Source organism: Gadus morhua, chromosome 6, assembly GCF_902167405.1.
Source record: "Gadus morhua chromosome 6, gadMor3.0, whole genome shotgun sequence".
Lineage (NCBI taxonomy): Eukaryota > Metazoa > Chordata > Actinopteri > Gadiformes > Gadidae > Gadus > Gadus morhua.
In genome coordinates, this window is record NC_044053.1 from 26,049,970 (window position 1) to 26,071,927 (window position 21,958).

At 43.5% G+C, this 21,958-nt stretch overlaps 3 protein-coding genes across 4 annotated transcripts in view; 2 read left to right on the top strand and 1 right to left on the bottom strand.

Annotated features, from left to right (window-relative positions):
* The window catches only part of LOC115545885 (phospholipid-transporting ATPase ID), a 28,836-nt gene extending 20,016 nt beyond the window's left edge, over nt 1-8,820 (top strand). Inside the window, exons 17-28 of the mRNA XM_030359364.1 lie at nt 134-249; nt 549-713; nt 1,609-1,720; nt 2,825-2,930; nt 3,018-3,159; nt 3,831-4,014; nt 4,477-4,700; nt 4,788-4,871; nt 4,968-5,213; nt 5,641-5,779; nt 6,318-6,448; nt 6,950-8,820. Of these exons, the coding sequence (XP_030215224.1) occupies nt 134-249; nt 549-713; nt 1,609-1,720; nt 2,825-2,930; nt 3,018-3,159; nt 3,831-4,014; nt 4,477-4,700; nt 4,788-4,871; nt 4,968-5,213; nt 5,641-5,779; nt 6,318-6,448; nt 6,950-7,276 (1,976 nt within the window). The 3' untranslated portion in view covers nt 7,277-8,820. The remainder of the gene's footprint in view (nt 1-133; nt 250-548; nt 714-1,608; nt 1,721-2,824; nt 2,931-3,017; nt 3,160-3,830; nt 4,015-4,476; nt 4,701-4,787; nt 4,872-4,967; nt 5,214-5,640; nt 5,780-6,317; nt 6,449-6,949) is intronic.
* ntaq1 (N-terminal glutamine amidase 1) lies at nt 8,608-13,528 on the bottom strand. The gene is made up of 6 exons (XM_030359368.1): nt 13,286-13,528; nt 13,082-13,181; nt 12,703-12,753; nt 10,411-10,562; nt 9,532-9,653; nt 8,608-9,153 (listed from the first exon to the last, which is right to left on the bottom strand). The coding sequence occupies exons 1-6, from the start codon at nt 13,351-13,353 to the stop codon at nt 9,047-9,049; spliced, it is 600 nt and encodes a 199-aa protein (XP_030215228.1). The 5' UTR covers nt 13,354-13,528; the 3' UTR covers nt 8,608-9,046.
* Nucleotides 13,529-13,547: 19 nt separating this feature from the next.
* Nucleotides 13,548-19,635, top strand: cenatac (centrosomal AT-AC splicing factor). Of its 2 annotated transcripts, XM_030359367.1 has the most exons (12): nt 13,566-13,824; nt 13,999-14,649; nt 15,172-15,338; nt 15,431-15,529; nt 15,604-15,670; nt 16,431-16,493; nt 16,912-16,979; nt 17,177-17,273; nt 17,678-17,708; nt 18,511-18,603; nt 18,838-18,970; nt 19,359-19,635. In XM_030359367.1, the coding sequence occupies exons 2-12, from the start codon at nt 14,590-14,592 to the stop codon at nt 19,444-19,446; spliced, it is 966 nt and encodes a 321-aa protein (XP_030215227.1). In that variant the 5' UTR covers nt 13,566-13,824; nt 13,999-14,589; the 3' UTR covers nt 19,447-19,635. The 2 variants fall into 2 exon arrangements, with proteins under 2 accessions (XP_030215226.1, XP_030215227.1); XM_030359366.1 differs by lacking the exon at nt 13,999-14,649 and having other exon boundaries at nt 13,548-13,824.
* Nucleotides 19,636-21,958: the final 2,323 nt, after the last annotated feature.

Below are 21,958 nucleotides of genomic sequence, written 5' to 3' on the forward strand. Positions count from 1 at the left end.
TCAGTGTCATCGGTAACGTGTTGAACGACAAGATAACATAAGAAATAGTGCTTAAAGATGTGTGTGCATGTGTTTGTGTGTGCCTGTGTGTGTGTGTGTGTGTTTTGTGTTTTCCCGCGGTTATCTGCTTCAGTCCGTAGTCCCGAAGGGAAGGTGTCTCTGTATTGCAAAGGAGCCGACTCCGTCATCTTTGAAAGACTGAACCCTTCCTGCAGAAAGCTGATGGAGGTCACCACAGAGCACCTCAACGTAAGCCTGGGGCGCACATCACAGCTGCTGTAATATCTATCGGTCGATCGATAGATATTACAGATAGATAATATTATAAAAATACCATAGTATTTACTTAACTATAACTAACAGAATATCTATCTATGCATCTAAGCAAGTGGATACTATAATTCTAGGTCGATTGATATAGGTAGATAGATATGGATTGATTGATTGATATATTGAGAGTTATAGTTAATTAGATATTATAATTCTAGGTAGATGGGTAGTGGCTACACAGATGCTTTCTGAAGCGTCACCATGCGTTTGGTTGACAGGAGTTTGCTGGGGACGGTCTGCGGACGCTAGCGTTGGCCTACAAGGACGTGGACGAGGACTTCTTCAGCCGCTGGAAGCAGCAGCACCACAAGGCCAGCACCGCGCTGGAGAATAGAGAGGCCCAGCTGGACCAGCTCTTTGAGGAGATTGAGACGGACCTCTTGGTGAGCCATTACACGGGGAATTACCTGCCGGCATGTGGAGGTAGCGCTCTACCTCAGGAGGTAGAGCGAATGGCTGGTGTACCCAGAAGGTTGCTGGTTCGATGCCTGGCTCCTCTTAGCTGCGAGTGTTGAGATGTCCCTGAGCAAGGCACCTCACCCTGACTGCTCCTGACGAGCTGGGTGTGGCCTCGAATGGTTGACACCACCGTCGGTGTGTGAATGTTTGTAGGAATGGGTGAGTGACAATATTGTAAAGCGCATTGAGTGGCCACTGGTTAGAAAAGCGCTTTCTAAATGCAGTCCGTCTACCATTTACTTGATACTAAAGTTCAGATGAGGGTTTTGATTATAATTGAATTGATGAAGGGCTTTTCAGTTTAGAGATCTCAAAGTGCTGTACATTGATAAAACAGAAGATGCAAGTCGAGCTAAAACAATGAAATGCTTCTGGGAACTTACTAAATGCCTTCCTAATATACTGCACATCTCTTTCTGCCAGTAGGTTGAGTTAAGCGTCAACATCCCTTGGAATTTACGAATTTACGAATTTACTGACTACATCAATTCATGGTCTCAACAATGAGTTTAGCCGCTACATAATGTTGCCATTATAAACTGCCGTATCGCTCAAATGTGTCACTGAACACACTGAAGACTGACATAATGTATGTTTAGAATGTATGCCCACGGCCCCCATGAATGTCCTTAAATCAACTAGCATGTGACTATTATAATAATAATTATTATTATTATTTTGTTATTATGTATCATGTTTCCCAAGTTCAGGTAATACACAATTAATTCCCATGTTGAGGTAATACACAGTTGATCAATTTGTTTAGGTCAAGATGTGAATGCATGAATATCAATAAGGTTAACTAAGTGTTTTGGGTAGTTACTCGGGGCGACGGCGATTGAAGACAAGCTTCAAGATGGCGTGCCCCAGACCATTGAGCAGCTGGCAAAGGCGGACATTAAGATTTGGGTTTTGACAGGAGACAAGCAAGGTAACACTTCTACATTAACCGCTTAACCCTAGACCCTCTGCACTAACCCTAGACTCTACAACACCCCTAGACTCTCTGCACTTACCCTAGACTCTCTACACTAACCCTAGACTCTCTGCACTAACCCTTGAATCTCTACACTAACCCTAGACTCTCTATACTAAACCTAGACTCTGGGAACTAACCCTATACTCTCTTAACTAACCCTACCCTCTACACCAACCCTAGACTCTACACTAACCCTAGACTCTCTACACTAACCCTAGACTCTCTAAACTAACCTTAGACTCTCTACACCAGGGGTTCTCAAAGATTTGACGGCTGAGGGCCAATTTAGTAACCCAGAATTTGACTCAGGGCTGCCAAAGGAAAAAAAATATGCGGGAAACGCCGTCAGCATCCCAGTGGTGAAAAAAAACATTGCACCGTGGACCTCTGGGAGTGAGGTCAAGTGAGGTCTAAATCATGAAACTGAGGTTCATCCTTTCAAAGTAATGTAAAGTTGGATTAAAACTAACAAATGTAACAGGATTTAATTGAAAGCTAGAGAGAGTTGACTTTTCTCTTTATATTTATTTATTTTTGTTGAAATTGATATTGATATAATAATTAAAAAAATATATATTAAAAAGAATATATATCATTTTTTTAAACTTACATCTGAATGTCACTGCGGGCCGCCAGGAATGTTTCTGCGGGCCGCCATTGGCCCACAGGCCGCACTTTGAGAACCAATGCTCTACATTAACCCTAGACTCCACACTAACCCTAGACTCTCTGCTAACCCTAGACTCTCTACACTAACCGTAGACTCTTAACACTAACCCTAGACTCTCTACACTAACCCTAGACTCTACATTAACCCTAGACTTTCTACACTAACCCTAGCCTCTCTACATTATCCCTCCCCCCCACCCCTAACACTAACACCACTAACCTCCATCCCCCACCACTAACACTTACATAGCAGTTAACCATATCACTGGGGCATGTAACCTTTTTTTCTACCTCAAGATCAAAGTCACTCCATGGTACTACATCACAGGCCCTCTGTGGAAATATTTTGTTGTCTTTGATTGTTTTGTGATCTGATGTGTGCGACAGAGACGGCAGAAAACATTGGCTACTCCTGCAACCTGCTGCGTGAGGAGATGAACGATGTGTTCATCGTTTCTGGAAACACACCTGAAGAAGTCAAACAGCAACTCAGGTGAGAGGAAGGGGTTTGATAAAGGACACTATCTTTAAAATTTTCATTAGATGACCAATGCCTCCTTATTTTGTTCTGTTCACACAGGAGTGCGTGGAGGACTATGAAGCCAGATATGGCAGAAGGCATGGTCTTTCTACCAGAGAAGATTCTGGGTAAAGTGGGGAGTGCACTCAAGGATGAGGTTGTGTCTGGAGAGTATGGCCTGGTGATCAATGGAAACAGTCTGGTACGTGGAGAGGGCTAGAGATTGTGGTAGCGGTAGAGTTACTTATATAAAGATTTACTCCATTCTTGTTGACCTTTTACAAAGGACGAGATGAATCTGGTGGCTGTATAGATCCACAGGAGCAGTATCTATCCCATATACACTGTTATTTCACAAGGAGCAGTATCCATCCCATATACCCTGTCGTTTCACAGGAGCAGTATCTATCCCATAATACCCTTTTTAGTTCCACAGTAGCACTATCTCTGTCTATCCCAAAATACCCTGTATAGTCCTGTGTATAACCGTGTCCATCCCATAATACCCTGTATATTCCTGTACATCCGATAATACCCTGTATAGTCCTGTCTATAATCCATCCCATAATACCCTGTATAGTCCTCTCCATTCCATAATACCCTGTATAGTCCTCTTTATAACCCTGTCCATCCCATAATACCTTGTATATTCCTGCCCATCCCATAATACCCTGTATAGTCCTGTCCATCCCATAATATCTTGTATAGTCCTGTCCATCCCATAATTCCCTGTATAGTCCTGTTCATCGCATAATACCATGTATAGTCCTGTCCATCTCATAATACCCTGTATTGTCCTGTCTATAACCCTGTCCATCCCATGATACCCTGTCTAGTCCTGTCTATGACCCTGTCCATCCCATAATACCCCAGGCATACGCTCTAGAGGAGGCCATGGAGCTGGAGTTCCTGTGGACGGCGTGCATGTGCCAGGCGGTGATTTGCTGCCGCGTCACGCCGCTGCAGAAGGCTCAGGTGGTCGAGCTGGTGAAGAAATACAAGAAGGCCGTTACCCTTGCGATAGGGGATGGAGCCAACGATGTCAGCATGATCAAAGGTACCTGGGGCGGGGCTGAAAAAACCCGGGTGGGGCTCGCTGCATTGGGTGGGTTTAGATGGACCAGAGAGGCGTAAAAGCCTTCAATTGCCATTATTGCTGGTTTTCCCACGTTTTAAATACATGCATATACACACCGATTTTTGGGGAAAAAATGACAGCAGATGCGGAATGAACAGTACTTAGAACAGTTTAATTCTTGTAAGAAGTCAAACCCTTTTCCTCTGCAAACTCCCACCTCCGCTGATCCTCTCAAACTTCTCTCCTCCTCTCCCACCTCCAACCTCTCCACCTTGTCACCTACGTCCTCTCCACCTGTTCTCTGCCTCCTCCCCACCCTCCCCAACTCACCTCCCCCCTCCTCTCCACCTCCCTCCTCCTCTCCACCTCCCCCCTCCTCCTCTCCACCTTCCACCTCCCACCTCCTCCTCTCCACCTCCCACCTCCTCCTCTCCACCCAAGCGGCCCACATCGGGGTGGGTATCTCCGGTCAGGAGGGCATGCAGGCGGTGTCGTCCAGTGACTACTCCTTTGCCCAGTTTCGCTTCCTGCAGCGCCTCCTGCTGGTGCACGGCCGCTGGTCCTACCTGCGCATGTGCAAGTTCCTGCGCTACTTCTTCTACAAGAACTTCACCTTCACCTTCGTCCACTTCTGGTTCGCCTTCTTCTGCGGCTTCTCAGCCCAGGTGAGACCCCAGTATAAACTATATGTGATATTTAGTCGCGCTATAGTAGTACTATAGCACTACTATACTCGGTTCTCCTCTCCTCAGACGGTGTACGATGAGTGGTTCATCACTCTCTATAACCTGGTCTACACAGCGCTGCCAGTGCTGGGCTTAAGTCTGTTTGATCAGGTATGTGAAAGACAAGAAGACATGAAACCCCATGTAAATCAATATCAAATACCTGTATATTCAATATGCTGGACTTTGGCTCTCCCTGCTGGCCAGGATGTGAACGACGCCTGGAGTTTCCAGCACCCTCAGCTGTACGTCCCGGGGCAGCTGAACCTGTACTTCAGCAAGATGGCCTTCTTCAAGTGTGCACTTCACAGTGGCTTCAGCTCCCTCGTCCTCTTCTTCATCCCTTACGCGGCCATGTCGGACAGCATGAGGCAAGACGGCAAAGATCTGGGCGATTACCAGTCCTTCGCTGTGGTCACGCAAACCTGCCTGCTCTTCACTGTCTGCATTCAGGTTTGCTATACATTCTATCATTTTTCATTAATTATGATTATTACATAAAATATTATTTATTACATCATACCTGCCTGCTGGTAACCGTCTGAATCCAGGCTTTCTATGCATCATATTTTATATATATATTCATAAATTATGATTATTATATAATATTAGATAAAATATATTTATCAAACCTGCCTGCTACTTTCATGGTTGACCTATTCCTGAATTTGACATTTGGGGTTGATAAAATACCTTATCTTATCTTATCCTATTAAGGTTTTATTACCAAGGCCAACCATAACTTACTATGTTTTGTAATTGAACACGTCATTTCTGGACAGTGCACTTTCCCAAACTTTTATAGACCAACATGAACAATGCATGTTCTCAATTCAATTCTTGTCTCCGTAATTTTTCTGACCTTTTCTCTCCCCTCTAGTTGAGTCTGGAGATGTCCTACTGGACAGCAGTAAACACGTTGTTCATTGTGGGCAGTCTGCTGCTTTACTTTGGGGTTACGTTCACAATGTACAGCAACGGCCTGTTTCGCCTCTTCCCCTCTGCCTTCTCCTTCATCGGTAAGTGACAGTAGAGATTAACACATTCTAATGCATAGTAATGCTACTGCTTATTTCAGTTCCAACGGTATTGTTGAAGAGGCCGTAGTTATGTTAACAACCTTATTTAAGTAAGGTTGTTGTAAATCTGTCTCGTAGGATTTTGAAAATAAAAAGCCATTGAATTTTAAGCACTGAATATTTATGCATTGAAGTAACATGTCTGGATTTTTTGCCTCTGAATTAAACTCTTAAAATGTTCAACAAATCATTTTCACCTTATTTTTCAAAGTAAAAAAAATGGGGTGGCCATCGGGCGATCGTGCCGGTCACCTTTGAAATGTATTTCGGGCTGCGGTGCGGGGGCACCCCTTAGTGGTAGGAGCCTCACACTGCGCCCAGTGGCCACTTGTCGTTGTGGCCACTGGGCGCAGGGGGCCGGTACGGGCCTGAAACCCCTGGGCTGAAAAAGGGTCCTACTCTGCCCCTTGTCTGAAGTCAGAAAGGATTAGGCAATAGATAAAGGATGGATTGTCGTGACAACATTGTGTGTTTTAAGGAACCGCCAGAAACACTCTGAACCAGAGCAACGTGTGGCTGACCATCCTCCTCACCTCAATCCTGTGTGTGCTCCCTGTCCTCACATACCGATTCCTCACCATCCTGCTCTGGCCAACCATTAACGATAAGGTACGGTAGAGGTATTGCTTATATTAATGTAAGTTAGGGGTAATTCTTATAGTAATGTATGTTAGGGGTATTGCTAATTGTAATATAGGTAATGATATGTGAAAATTAATGCTTATAATGTATGAATTAGGCAATGCTTAAAATAATGTAGCTATGTTACATGCTGTAAACAGTCAAGTTGAAGTTCAGGTCTCAGTGACAACAGCAAACAATTAGCTTAAGAATGGAAGACAGTTGTGAGAATTTTGAGAATCAGCTGCTGGCACATGACACATTCGACAGACAAAAACATAGATTCTGTAATAATAATACTATCATAATTATGATACTCAACCCCCCGATATATGGCTGTGGCAAATCCACCCCTGAACAAAACAATATAACATATAGTTTATCTTAGATCAGATTCAGGATGAGATGGAAACCTAGATGGGAACAGTTTGCTTGTGAACTGTGGTTAGATATGACCGTTTGTTTGTTGACCTTTGTTGACACCTCCAGGTGATGTTTAAGGCCCGGCAGGCGAAGGCGGCCCCCCCTCCCCCGTCGAAGAGAACTCGCATACGCCGAGGGAGCTCGCGGCGCTCCGGCTATGCTTTCTCTCATGCCCAGGGCTACGGCGAGCTGGTGACGTCTCGGCGCTTTCTGAGACGCCCGGCTGTGTCTCATTCGTCTCACTTCACACCGATGAAGTCCACCTCCAGCTTCATCCCCATGGGGCGGTCGGCCGGGTACAGTCCCACAGATGGCCCTCACAACGCTAAAGCCCAAGGCGTGGAAGGGACCTCGCTGCAGATGTATCGGATCATACAGGATCAGACCTTATGAAGGGCAGATCCCACTTACATTTACATTTAGGGGATTTTGCTGAAGCTTTTATCCAAAGCGTCTTACAATCATTCATTCCCACACCGACGGCGGATTGAACCATGCAAGGCTACAGTCAGCTCGTCAGGAGCTGTCAGGGTGAGGTGTCTTTCTCAGGGACACATGAACACTCTGAGGAGCCGGAGATCGATCTAGCAACCTTCAGGTTACCAGGCAACCCGCTCTGCCTCCTGAGCCCCCCCCCCCAGATCCCACTTCAGACGCTTCAGCCTTACAGCCAAAGAGGCCCAGGGAAAGGTATGGTGCTCATGATGCACTCTGAGGAACCCACAGGAAGAACCGCCTTGTGTTCAACTAAGGAAATAATGTCATTGACTACACTCATTGATCTTGATCTGTTGGTCTCTTGCTATGCTGGCCTAGGGAAAGAAATGCAAGGCCGATATAGATGGAGGAACATGATGTGTTATGTTTACAGACTTCCATCAGGTGCAATTGATCTCCTTATCCTGGTTGCAATATAACCAAGTGTCCAAGCAATCCTACAATCTCAAGTGATTCTCTTTGTTTTCAGCAAATACTGTATATTATAGTCCATTATTGTAGCCTGTATTACTCAGTATTGGCAGCTATTGGTGCCACTGTCTTCGACCATTGTGTTTTTATATACCGTCTGATACATTTGTATACATAGTTTTTATACAATCCTGACCACTGCAGGTGATTTTGTGTCCATATCGGGGATGTACAGCAGTATATTTCCATTAATCCTGACTGCAGTAGTTAAAGATGTAATCAGTGTTTCCACAACATGCATCCAGCAGGGGATGCAACACCACAGCTGGATCCATAGCGTCGGCTCATGAGCATTCATTTTATTAGATTTTCCGTGGGGGGAACCCATTTATTATAGGTGGCCCCTAATGCAAGCCCCTCAATTGTTACATTGTCATTGTCTTTGGATACTTATTATGTAAAGATACTGACTGCAAAATAATGTTCTGCTGTAGAAGAATAAAAACACATGCTACTGTAGGTGGCATTAGCTCATGAATGGCTTTAGACTAAATGTCAGAACCGAAAGAGATTTTTGATCTCAATGAGACAGCAGTATGATGGAAAACAGACGATAGGATGGCTCAAAATTAGACTGAAACCATTGGCGCTAATGCCAAGGCAACTTGGCTTGTGCACATAATGTGCTCACATGCTATTTCCTTTGGAGTTACATTCTTATAAGCCTGTGTGAGAATCAGACATCGGCACTACCTAGCGCACATCAAAGTAGTACACAACAGAGCACCACTGCTGGGGAAAAAATTAAGGGGAAACACTGTTTGATACATATTTATATAGTATACAGAAATACATGACAAGAATATTGTTCATTCACCAGTACAATTAATCATTTCGTATGAAAACCTTTCTCCATTGTATTAACTTGCTATTATGTCATGGGAAAAAAATGTAGTGGATGGTGGCTGTAAATCAAAGACTTGCTGTAGAACAAACGTTGCTGGCTTGTTAAAAGCAGGTGATCTTCATTGATGTTTCCGCCCTGTGTGTGCCTCTTGTCTTTCTTTGTGTGGGATATCTCAAAAGGTTGGGCAGGGATTTGCACCACATTTAGTGGGTTGGTCAGTTATGGGCCAAGTAACAATTGATTCACTTTGCCAGCCATTCAGCCCAAAAAGCCGCTGCATATCAAAGAATGAAGGATATTAAGTTTAAACAAATTTAGTTGGAGTTCAAAAGACAAGCTGATCAGGGTTAAAGATTCGCTGTGAAATGTTGGATGAACTCTGGCAGGGAGAAGACATTCCCCACACCAACACGGGGATTCATGCTGATAAAGTCATCCAGGTTCATCACCGAATCTAAGTAGAAGAGAAGACAAACGGTCAGATGTGAACACCCCAAGCACAGACTGAGACAAGGTGGAGCACAACTACCCCAGGGTTGTGGATCAAGGTTAGCAAAGGGAAGTTCAGGGTAGTTGGTTTGGCTATAGTGCCTAACCCTCTAGTAACGAATTACTCAGGTCTCAGGTAAAACCTTGTTTCATCAAACATTATGAGGGCTTGCCATTCCATGATTCTTTGGTATGCGAGTGTTTATCAATGACACACGGGCCTTGTGAATAGCCATTAGAAGCTCTTAGAGTGTAGAAGAATAACTAGTCATGTGCTCCTACTTGGAGTTTATAGATTTGATATTTATGATTGTCTTTGGGTTCGTTGGAGGTCAGAGGTCACCTGGTGTCTGGATGCAGGGGTAGGGAGGTGGGGGCTTCTGCCACACTCCGGCCTGCTTCATGTGCGAGCGGTCCGACGCGAAGGTCTTGAGGAAAACCTCGGCAGGGATGACCCTCACCTTCCTAAACAGGGTGGAGGCAGCAAGGTTAGCGTTAGCTGGGATAGCCTTCCTAAACAAGGTGGGGGCAGCTAGGTTAGCGTTAGCTGGGATAGCCTTCCTAAACAGGGTGGAGGCGGGCGGCTAGGTTAGCATTAGCTAGTATAGCCTTCCTAAACAGGGTGGGGCAGCTAGGTTAGCATTAGCTGAGATAGCCTTCCTAAACAGGGTGGGGGCAGCTAGGTTAGCATTAGCTGAGATAGCCTTCCTAAACAGGGTGGGGGCAGCTAGGTTAGCATTAGCTGGGATAGCCTTCCTAAACAGGGTGGAGGCAGTAAAGCCTTAGCTGGGATAGCCTTCCTTAACAGGGTGGAGGCAGCTAGGTTAGCATTAGCTGGTATAGCCTTCCTAAACAGGGTGGGGGCAGCTAGGTTAGCATTAGCTGGGATAGCCTTCCTAAACAGGTGGAGGCAGCTAGGTTAGCATTAGCTGGAATAGCCTTCTGTAACATGGTGGAAGCAGCTAGATTAGCATTAGCTGGGATAGCATTCCTTAACAGGGTGGAGGCAGCTGGGCAATGATAAGCAGGCTGAAAGTAGCTAGGTTAGCGTTAGCAGGGATAACCTTCCTAAACAGGGTGGAGGCAAGTTCAACTTATTCTAGTCCCAGCCTCCTCCGTTCATTTTTATTACGTCACCATTTGACATGTCCTGAAGGTCTGGTATATTGAGCTAAGTTAAGTCTAGCATGGTGCTAGTATCTGATGAGGACCTTGGCACTACCTCCAGAAGGCTGGTTTGAGTCCCTTGTCCGAACGGAAGGCCTGCTCAGCGTAGAGCTGCAGGTCGCAGGGACAAGCCAGCACAGAGTCCAGGTCATAGATGAAGCTCTGCCCCCATTGGCTGCTCTTATGGAGCAGAATCACATGATAGTCCTAGAAACAAATACAACACACAGAGTTGAAGCACACAAATTGGCTAATCTGTTGGCAGATAGCACTAACAACTTTGACTTGTCACCGTGGCACAACACATCACTAACATAACTGACGAGCCACAAGATAACGATTACACTAACTGTGTAAACCAAACTATGATGTACAACTTTGAAGTGATTGGTAGAGTTGTTATTTGCATGATTTTTTTCTTGATTCTAAATATTGACTCTCAACTTATAAACTATATCCACATGGTATTGAATCAACCTGGTCTCACAGGAATTCGTGTAATGACTACGGACGCTTAACTCGAAATCCGTAGCCACATCACGGAAACACGCCGATTTCCGTGATGTGGCCACGGAATTCGCTCCAATGCAAGTTAATGACACTGATGTTCCGTGGCTCACACACGGATCCCCGTTTCAACAAGCGAGTCGACCACGGGGATTAATTCAAAACCCGTGGTGGTCTCACTGAAACACTTAAATTGTCCTTGATGTGTCCACGGAAGTTGCTCCAATGCAAGTAAATGACACTGATATTCCGTGGCACACACACACAGATTCCCGTTTCAATCTGTGTGTGTGCCAAAGTTGACCACGGCGGGGGCTTGACTCAAAATCCGTGCTGGTCTGACGGAATCACTTAAATTGTCCGTGATGTGGCTACGGAATTGGCTCCAATGCAAGTAAATGTCACTGTTATTCCGTGCCTCACACACGGATCCCCGTTTCAACGAGCGAGTCGACCACGGGCGCTTAACTCACAGTCCGTGGTGGTCTCACGGAATCACTTAAATTGTCTGTGATGTGGCTACGGAATTGGCTCCAATGCAAGTAAATGACACTGTTATTCCGTGGCTCACACACGGATCCCCGTTTCAACGAGCGAGTCGACCACGGGTGCTTAACTCACAGTCCGTGTTGGTCTCACGGAATCACTTAAATTGTCCGTGATGTGGCCACGGAATTTGCTCCAATGCATGTAAATGACACTGTTATTCCGTGGCTAACACACGGATCCCCGTTTCAACGAGCGAGTCGACCACGGGCGCTTAACTCACAGTCCGTGGTGGTCTCACGGAATCACTTAAATGGTCCGTGATGTGGCTACGGAATTGACTCCAATGCAAGTAAATGACAATGTTATTCCGTGGCTCACACACGGATCCCCGTTTCAACGAGCGAGTCGACCACTGGCGCTTGGCCATTTACTTGCATTGGGGCAAATTCCGTGGCCACATCACGGACGATTTAAGTGATTCCGTGAGACCAACACGGACTGTGAGTTAAGCGCCCGTGGTCGACTCGCTCGTTGAAACGGGGATCCGTGTGTGAGCCACGGAATAACATTGTCATTTACTTGCATTGGAGTCAATTCCGTAGCCACATCACGGACCATTTAAGTGATTCCGTGAGACCACCACGGACTGTGAGTTAAGCGCCCGTGGTCGACTCGCTCGTTGAAACGGGGATCCGTGTGTGAGCCACGGAATAACAGTGTCATTTACATGCATTGGAGCAAATTCCGTGGCCACATCACGGACGATTTAAGTGATTCCGTGAGACCAACACGGACTGTGAGTTAAGCACCCGTGGTCGACTCGCTCGTTGAAACGGGGATCCGTGTGTGAGCCACGGAATGACAGTGACATTTACTTGCATTGGAGCCAATTCCGTAGCCACATCACGGACAATTTAAGTGATTCCGTCAGACCAGCACGGATTTTGAGTCAAGCCCCCGCCGTGGTCAACTTTGGCACACACACAGATTGAAACGGGAATCTGTGTGTGTGTGCCACGGAATATCAGTGTCATTTACTTGCATTGGAGCAACTTCCGTGGACACATCAAGGACAATTTAAGTGTTTCAGTGAGACCACCACGGGTTTTGAATTAATCCCCGTGGTCGACTCGCTCGTTGAAACGGGGATCCGTGTGTGAGCCACGGAACATCAGTGTCATTAACTTGCATTGGAGCGAATTCCGTGGCCACATCACGGAAATCGGCGTGTTTCCGTGATGTGGCTACGGATTTCGAGTTAAGCGTCCGTAGTCATTACACGGATTCCTGTGAGACCAGGTTGTATTGAATATAGTATAGGCAACTACAATGAGTTAAATGTAATGAATACCCAAATCACAGGTTCATTTCCTGGGCCGGATTTCTGCTTCCAGAGAGGAACCTGTTGTATTACAAACACAATTGAAGAAGATTTAAAATCAATGACACAAAAATGCAGAATCATACAGTTGTAAATAATTATTTTAGATAATTTCCCCATGGCAATCTTAACATCTCACATCATTGATCATTTCTTTCATACTAATATATTACTTCCATATTAATATATTACTCCCATGCTTATAATATTACTTCCATATTAATATATTACTCCCATGCTAATATACTTCCATATTAATATATTACTTCCATACCAATATATTTTTTCCGTATTAATATATTACTTCCAAATTAATATATTACTTCCATATTCATATATTATATCTTACCGTTCTCCTCTCATTGGATATGAACACTGCATACACCTCTCTGAGCAAGTCGGGGGTCTGGGCGTTGACAAATTCACACAGCTTCCACACATTTTCTTCACTGTTGAATTTGATTTATACATTACAGCATCAGCTTGAATACTATAATGAGCATGATATATCATCATTGTTAATATGTCATTATTATAAAAGATTGGATATTACCAGTAGCAGCTCGTATAAACGCAGCTATCTCTGGAGGAAGTGATGCTTTGGTAACCCTCCCGTTGCATCACTAAACCCCATCAATCGAACACAACGACCAGACATGAACAATAATACTTGTATCGATGATGATAAGTATCTTAATTGTTTTAAAAATAACAATTCAACTATTGGTTTGAGTATCTGTTTTGCTCCATGCTTTTGTGTTTCAGTATAAAAAGTCCGACGGGAAGTTGATTGTCTCCATGTTTTGGTGTTACGCTATAAACTGTCCGGCGGATGATTGCTTATTGTGGCTCGTCGTTATCTGATCGATTCGTGCGCATTATGTTTTATCAAATGTAATTGTATGTTTGAACAATGGTCATTTCAGTTTAAAAAAAATAGGCCATGTAATCTTGTAAACCAAATAGATTGCCATAATGGGTGCATTTCACTGCGCCGTATGCAGACAGACATTCTTCTGTGGAAAGAAGCACATCTTCGGGAAGAGCCACCAAAGCCGACTGAAAGTTGTGATCCTCAAATTCATAGAGAAGGTAAAACGATTCCAAACAATTCCATCTTGAGCATGCAGTGTCGGTCTGGCAAGGCTGCCTGCAGATTTAGACAATCTGGAGAGAGTACAGCGAAGAGCTAGCAAGCTGATACCAGAACTGAGGAACCAACCCGTAGAGGATCAGATCGCTGAATCTGCCGTCCCTATTATACAGGCGTAGCCGTGGGGACATGATTGAGACGTACAAGATCCTGACCGGCAAAGTGGACACTCCAACCCATGTAGGACTAGCTGTACCGCGAAAAACCCGCCGACATAGCCAGAAACTGGAGAAAATATACTGCAGTGCAGACCAGCACAACGAGCCTACAGTTCGCCAACAGAGTTGAAGACTCATGGAACTCCCTCGCAGAAGAAGTAGTCTCTGCACCCAGCCTGAACGCCTTCAAGGACCGTCTCGACAAGCTCTGGATGAACCAACTCTATCTGTGCAGTGATAATTAGCAAAGATAGATTAATACCAAAATCTATACCCAAGCAATAGTACTAATAGTTAAGGTGGGCTAAAAAGGGCAACATTCCCTACAAGAGCCCGATAAGCTTCCAGTCAGTTCCACTGAACTCACTGTGAACAATGGAAAAGAACATAAAAAGGGCAACATGCCGCCCTTTAGGATTCTTCATCTGTCAGACCAAACTAGGAGAAGGGTCTTTCCAGTCTCGATGTGTCAGACCAGGCCAGGAGAGCTTTCTCTCCAGTCTTGATGTGTCAGACCATGCCAGGAGACTGGGCTCTCCAGTCTAAATGTGTCAGACCAGGCCAGGAGATGGGTTCCTCCAGTCTCCTACGGAGTGTCTTGTTGTGGTGAGGCTGTGGCTGCTGTATTCTCAGTCCCCTCTGGGTAACTGACAGGAGAACCTGGTGTGAGGGTCTTCTGTTATTAAAGTTCCCTTCGACTCCCAGTTGGCTGGAACCTGGCCATCATCTCTGACCTCTTCTCTCTTCGATTTTCTGAGATGCTGAAACCACCCCAGCCCATTCTCTCAACAACTCCACGGTCATTTAGCACTTTAGATCACATTCCTTTCCCATTATAATATATGGTGCGAACAACAAGTCCATCTAGTCTTTACCATGTCTGAATCCTCCTTTCATGTATTGCGTTTCTACCACATCATTGGCTGATTGATTTATATTCATTAACCAGCAGGTCTATCTAATAAAGTGCCCAATGAGATAACATGACTGGCATCCTAATAATATGAGGACATGCAAACACCTGGAAACGACCGGTCTAAATAAAGTTAATCTCTTGAGGTGTGTGTGTGTGTGTGTGTGTGTGTATCTGTGTCTGTGTGTGTACTCATGCAATTCATTGGGTTCTAGGTGAAGGAGGCCAGACGAACGATTAAGACCCCCCAGGTGGAGAGGTTTGATGGGACTAAGCATGGAGGGACCTTCTGGTGTTACTGTTGTGGAATTGAAATGGAGAGAAACGTCACCGACGGCAACGTGGTTGTTTTACACGGGGGCTTGTTGGAGCACATGGCTACGTGAGAGATGTTTTATCCCAAGGCTTTCCCAAACGCTTTCTACGGTCATTATCCATACGTTTTACATTTCTTTGCATTTCTTTTTTTTTCAGACCCGAACACAAGAAGAACACCCAGAGGTTTTGGTGGGAGTACAAGGCCGATCCTAAACTTATGGATAAGGTCCTCATCACAACCGATGCCACTGACAGGTATAGATTTATCTGTTCTGTGGCTTAAGGTGTGTGGGACTTTTCTTTATTCAACATCTACCCTTCCTGTTAAGATTTAAAGCAGAGGTGGATAAAGCGTTGGCCTCTTATGTGGAGAAGGAGGATACAGTCCTTCTACAGGTAATATGCTCTATTTCTCAAGCATGATCCTTTCAGTCCATTGGCGAGTCAGAAGATAAATTCCTGTTTCAATGCTCGCTTAACCCTGGCCAGAGAGATTGTCTTCCTCTGAGCTGTTACTCCATACACAAGTCCTACGAGGCAGTTTAGGGTAACCCAACCTTCACGCCCAAAATACATATTTGTATTGCGGCCTATTCTCTGTTTATTTCTAACCAGTTTGAGGCTAGACTTGCTGAGCCTGTGAGGGATTATGCCCATTTGTAAGAGGCCCCACAAGGACACGGAGATGGGAGGAAATTCATGGCATCATTAAAATAACATCCAACACGTCACAGTGACTATTTTGTGCCCTGCTAAAATCCCGCCCTCCGACAGCAGTTTGACAGCCTATGTGAACACACCAATTTTGTCGGGTAGTATACCTATATGAGTTAGGGGTTAGGCTAAGGTGGTTTCGAGTTATGATTAATAAGACGGTATTACATCTTTATATGTCATCATAAATCTATAGATAAGTGATAAGTTTCAAGTAGTTTTACGCAGAATTCCTGCAGACTTAACTTCACTATCTCAATTTTAAAGATAAAATGGGAAATTTTGATTGGATATCTGCTGATGTTTGGCTTTTCTGAGAAAAGTGCCACCTGATTGTTGAAGTTCTTGCTAAGATTTTAGAGAGCCAGTTTTTATTTATTTTTGGTTATGGGTTATGATAATAATAACAATAATAATAATAATGTATTAATTTGTCCTACAGCATACACATATGATCCAGTGCCAGGAGAGGCATCGCCTGGAGGTTCTTCAGTCCTTTACAGAGGTTTGTCTCCATGGTTACCATGGCAGTATCCATCCCAATATCTGTCCCAGACTTGTTCAGATGAGTTTCTTTGTGGTTTGCACCTGTTTACCTTGGTAACTCTAGCTGTAGCGGGTTAGATTATCAGAGCAAGTTTTCAATGGATTTGAAGGAGAACAAAATATACTTTACTTATCCCAAAGGGTTAACTCATTCTCTGCATTAAACCCATTCTGAGCTAGTAGAAGTGGGCTGCGGCAGACTGTAGCGCCCTGCAACCAACTCCAGTTTTGAAGGCACTTGCCTTGGTTACGGGCAGACACCACTTTCTCAGTAGTAGAATATTGAATAATGTATTCAATTATAAAGCGTGGGTATGTGTGTGTGTGTATACGTACATCTTTGCGTCCTGTTGATAATTCCTGAACACACACATCAGCCTGAGGTTGAGCAGGAGCTGTCGAACGGAGGTCCGAGTCAAGGGATGCCTGTGGAAAAGGCTGCTAGGTAAGACTACACTAGGCGGTTAATACATTGCAGTGACCAACAAAACAGTCTGGTTTAACATATTGCCTCTATACTTGTATACTACTGGTGGTCTTGTTAACGCATCACCTCTAGAGTAATTAATTAGCCTAGCTGAATGATGTCCACTGATTATACCCCTGAGCAGTTCAAATGCTGTGTTTGTTTCTGTCCGCTAGACCTCTGGGATCAAAGGAGCGCGCCGGGCCCAGCTGGGTTAAAGCGAAGGCTGATGGGCCGGGACCAGGGAGAGGCCTGACGTTCATTGGTCATCAGGTAGATGGACATTGACTTTGGCTGAGGAGGTTTTTCAAATTAGTTTAGTTTGTGAAATAAGATCCAGCACATCTTTCCAAAGAACATGTGATGGGTTTAGAGATGGGTGCAAGCATATTAAGTCAAGGAGTTTGGTGGTATAAAATATATTTATTTAGAGCAGAAGTTAGGGTCGGGGTGGAAAAAACATGGTCTGAAAGTAATTTGGTCCTTCAGCAAGACACAATCAATCAAATGCTGGAGGGTTTATGGAACATGTATTAGTATGAATAGAACTTGTGAATAAATATGAATTCATATTTGTAGAGAAATACAGCACAGTACAATGATGGGTAACAGGTTGAGAGTGTTATTTTAGCAGATATCTGCAAGCCTGACATAACCAGAACTTTTTTTTCTCACAGGATCCTTCAAACGATGGAAATGTTCACACAGGTAACAAACCTTGTGTAACAATGGCAAATGTTTTTTATGCATTTGAGCAAATGCTTGAAACGTGTTTGCTTTCTAATTTCTTACTGAATGATTAAATTGTATTACCATCGTACATTTTATACACAAGTAAATTATATAAAGTTCACATTGAAGAATAAAATGTATTGAAAACTGAAATGCAATCAGAATACTGTCCTACATCTCACGCCCACTGACCAAATAAGATCACCCACTCCTAGGCAAACATGGACCAGTTCAGGCCCCTGAATGAGCTGGAGCCGTCTTGTCTGCAATATCTGGATAATTTAGTCTGGATAGTAAAGTATTACATTATTGTAGACTGCACATTACAACTACCAGTGTGCACTACGTTTCCTCTGCACATGATGCAGAATGCAGCAGTGAGCCTAATTTTCAGAGTGCTATTGTTAACAATTTCACATGTCCAAATAGACACCTAGTACAGTTAAACTGTGTGTGTGTGTGTGCGTGTGTGTGTTGGACTCGACCACTTTGCAAATGTGGTCGATTTTCGATTTTACAAGGGGCAAAGACCAAAATGCCTCTGGACGCAATTGGAAAGACCTACAACCAGTCAGAGCAAGGATCTGTGTGACACATCAGGGGCAGCCATCCTGGTTGTTTATGAAGAGGCTTTAACGATGCTCCCATAGAGCGCTCCTCTGTAGAGTCATCGTATTGATTCTGCCCCATAGTCAAACAACAGTTGTGTGTGGCCCGATAACCATATCTGCTAGAACCTGTCTGAACGAGTTTATCTATTTATAAACTGTCTTTATAGGGGCCCTCCCCCCATGGCTTCAAAGTGATCCACTAAAGGAGGGTTCAGAAGGAGCAGAGGTCGGCCCAAGCCTCCAAGACTTCCTCAAGCACAGTAAGAGATGTTAACCCAAATCCTACTACCCTTACTCATCCTAACCCCGTCTGGGAATTGTCCCTGTCATGAGCAGAGTGTGTTTTCCCGGCTCTGCTAATCCTAATGCCCTGGCCGATATTCCACAACGCCTAAAATATCTGGAAGACAGTTTTTCATTGAAGAGTTCCTGTCATACCTTGAACTTTGTGTTTCGGGAGAAGTTTCTGTAATACCTTGTGTTTGTGTTTCCAGAAGAGCAGGAGAAGGTTAAGAAGCTTCCTCCTAACCGAGTGGGAGCTAACTTTGACCACAGCTCCCAGACCAACGCAGACTGGCTGCCGTCGTTTGGCCGCGTGTGGAACAGTGGGAGGCGATGGCAGTCGAGGTGGGATCCAGTCTACGTATCTATCTAGCTTGTATAATGTCTCATAAAACATTTAATCTTATATCTAATCAATATAAAATGTTATTAAATAAAAGACTTAAGATAATATAAAATGTTTAGAACATCTCGTATGATAAAAAATATGGTAATGCTAAGACTAGATTGAAAATGTGTACAAATTCCAATGCATACATTTCAGACAGATATAGACTTTAAACCATTGGCATCTAGGTATTGGACTGGATATTAGATTATGCATTCTTAACGGTAGTTACATTTTTTATTTGAAGTCATTCGGATCATATTCATAATCATAAGATGTAAATAATGTCATAAGGAACTTTGTCTCTTGATAATTTAGGACTGATGGTTTTTTGTTCTTCAACAGGAACCAATTTAGAGAAGAAGAAGGTAAAAAGAAGAGAGAAAAGCAGGGAGAATCCGGGGACTCGAAGAGAATGAGGCCCAATCCATAACAGCAAAGCTTATAACCATTGGCCCGCCTTGAGGACGTTCATACACTCCACGATATGGATATGTGTATAGGTTCTACAGTTTTAATTATTTTACAGCAGAACTCCTGCAGACTTAACTTAACTAACTTAATTTTACTAGTGGAATAAAACAGTGGAATAAAACAGTGGAATAAAGTGATTGGAAATCTGCTCATCGTGTGCTTTTTTGGGGAGGGGACCGAATAGTATGAAGAACAACTAATGCCTCATTTTTATGTTTGCAGTTCTAGCTAAGATTGTAGACAGCATTGTGGCAAATCTTAGATAATTATTATTGTAAAAGTATTTCAGCAGTTTTTTAAACAGGTGTTGGTAAGAAACACAGCACCAGTTGCTGGAATCTGTCGACAAGATACAGCACACTTTGATACTGGCTTATCGTCAACCACGATATCTCATTAATGAGGCAAGCCAATATTGGTTTTCCCGAGCCGGCTTTTCCCTATTTTACAGAAGGAAAGCAATGTGTGCAATTTGATGGCATAACTACATGTATACTATCTGTCTAGAAGGGGGTGCCAGAGGGATCTGCACTGGGACCTCAGGTGCTGATAACCATATACATCAGGGATATTGAGACAGATATTTCATGCTGAAGATAGTTGATAATCTTTTTGCAGCCCTGGGGAGATGGCATCAGCTTTTCTTTATTTTAATATCCACCACCAAGAATAGGCTGAATAAAGACAGTAGGCATAAGCAGTGGTGTCACTAGGCTGCTTCATTCGGGGCTAAAGCCCCAGATATTATTTAATTAACTCCGAAACTTATATAAAAAAAAAGATATCAACTTGCTTTTTTATTTATTTATTTTTGATGCTTTACACTAGAAACAAACATGGGAATTCCAGGGGAATCTCAAAGTAGCTTAGTCCTTCTAGATAGTCCTTCTGGCAAGAGAAAACATAACCAGACTGTTTACCACCTCAAGTGAATTAACCTATCCTATCTCCAGTCATATATATATATATATGTGTATATATAATATATATATATATATATATATGTGTATATATAATATATATATATATATATATAATATATATATATACATATTTATATATATATGTATATATATGTATGATATGTATGATTATAATATCTATATATTATTTATTATATAATTATTAATTATTTATTTGACTGAGGGGGTTAGTTTGTCCGTTTGTGGTTATGGCTTGTGAATAAGTTAGAGTTATTTTTAGACCACTACAGACCCAGTGCACGGTAGCCTATTAAGCATTGTGTGATTATTTTGTTGAGTACGGTTTTTTATTTTAACAGGTCCTCCATCGGGACATGAAATCTGACACCCTGCTGGTGTCCAGGTGGTGGACCTGGGCGTCAGCCGAGTGGTGGACGCAAATACCTGACTCTGTTGGTTGGCCCGCAGTGGTACCTGTCCCCTGAGGCTCTGACAGGAGACTGCTTCTACCCAAACTGAGGATCCTCAATGGAACGCACTGCTCCAGACACAAATCTAAGCATGCATGTTTTTTTTAAAAAGAGTATGCCATGCCTTTATTGCCGAGTACAATCTTTTACTTTTAATTTCCGGTGTCATGTGTGGGGCATTGAGTGCACAATAAACATCGGCCAAGTCCACATCGTTCATTACAGGCTTCACATTCTTTGATAAAACTATATACATTTGGAAAAGGGTATTTCCCCTTCTCTCAGTTATATTAATTACTAGTTCATGATGATGTTGGTAATGAGGAAGATGATTATCTTGATATTATCGTCATGGCGATTGATTGTCCTAGTGATTGAAGGAAGTTTCTGTCATTTGATTTGTTTCAAGTATCCAGGAACAGCCTTCGAACACGAAGTTGCCAGATGAATCAGTGTGGTGCTACTCAGACAGCTGTAGTTTCAGATCCAACCAAGTGTTGATCGAAGGATCAATTGTTCTCCTTTTGTATCAGACATCTCTCCCAATGAACCCAGATTGCAAGGCCACAAGCTCAGAGCTGCTGGGCCATCAGAACTTCACCTGGGACTCCATCCAGAGGAGACTCACCTGTCATATCCCTTACGTCTGGGAGGCTGGCTAGATCAGCTAAACAGATACGCTGCCAAAATAGTTCGGGTCTTTTATAAGTAGAATCAAAACTAAATTTCCATGTCAATTTAAAAATACAAGTTAATCAAACATGCTAAAATAAGTAGTGAGAACATTACCAAATATAAATAGACTGAGTGTGTGTCTTTGGTGCACGCGTTGTCTGATTTCCTGAAATTGGTGTCCGTTTTTTAATTCTGCCTCTGATGCGTTTTTCTGCCGTGATCTGTTCAGATTCCCTCATGAGTTGCGGAGATGGTCCAGGCTGACCAACATGGGGCTCCGCTAACAGCCGATCGTCTAGAAAGAATGACCAAACTGAACATCTTGTATCCATTAACCATAATCTACAATCATCGATAATGAATTGCCAGTTAATGGAAATATGACAAGTATCATCTTTCTGGC

Bases quoted from the DNA above. Each gene is read 5' to 3' on its own strand.
- ntaq1 (XM_030359368.1), bottom strand. From the start codon at position 13,353: ATGCAACGGGAGGGTTACCAAAGCATCACTTCCTCCAGAGATAGCTGC. The intron at 9,654-10,410 runs GTAGTGCCAAGG...CACCCTGTTTAG, and splicing joins CTCAAACCAGCCTTCTGGAG to GAAGGTGAGGGTCATCCCTG. The intron at 9,154-9,531 runs GTGACCTCTGAC...TCTTCTACTTAG, and splicing joins CCCCTGCATCCAGACACCAG to ATTCGGTGATGAACCTGGAT.
- cenatac (XM_030359366.1), top strand. From the start codon at position 13,708: ATGGGTGCATTTCACTGCGCCGTATGCAGACAGACATTCTTCTGTGGA. The intron at 16,980-17,176 runs GTAAGACTACAC...TCTGTCCGCTAG, and splicing joins CCTGTGGAAAAGGCTGCTAG to ACCTCTGGGATCAAAGGAGC. The intron at 18,604-18,837 runs GTAAGAGATGTT...TTGTGTTTCCAG, and splicing joins CCAAGACTTCCTCAAGCACA to AAGAGCAGGAGAAGGTTAAG.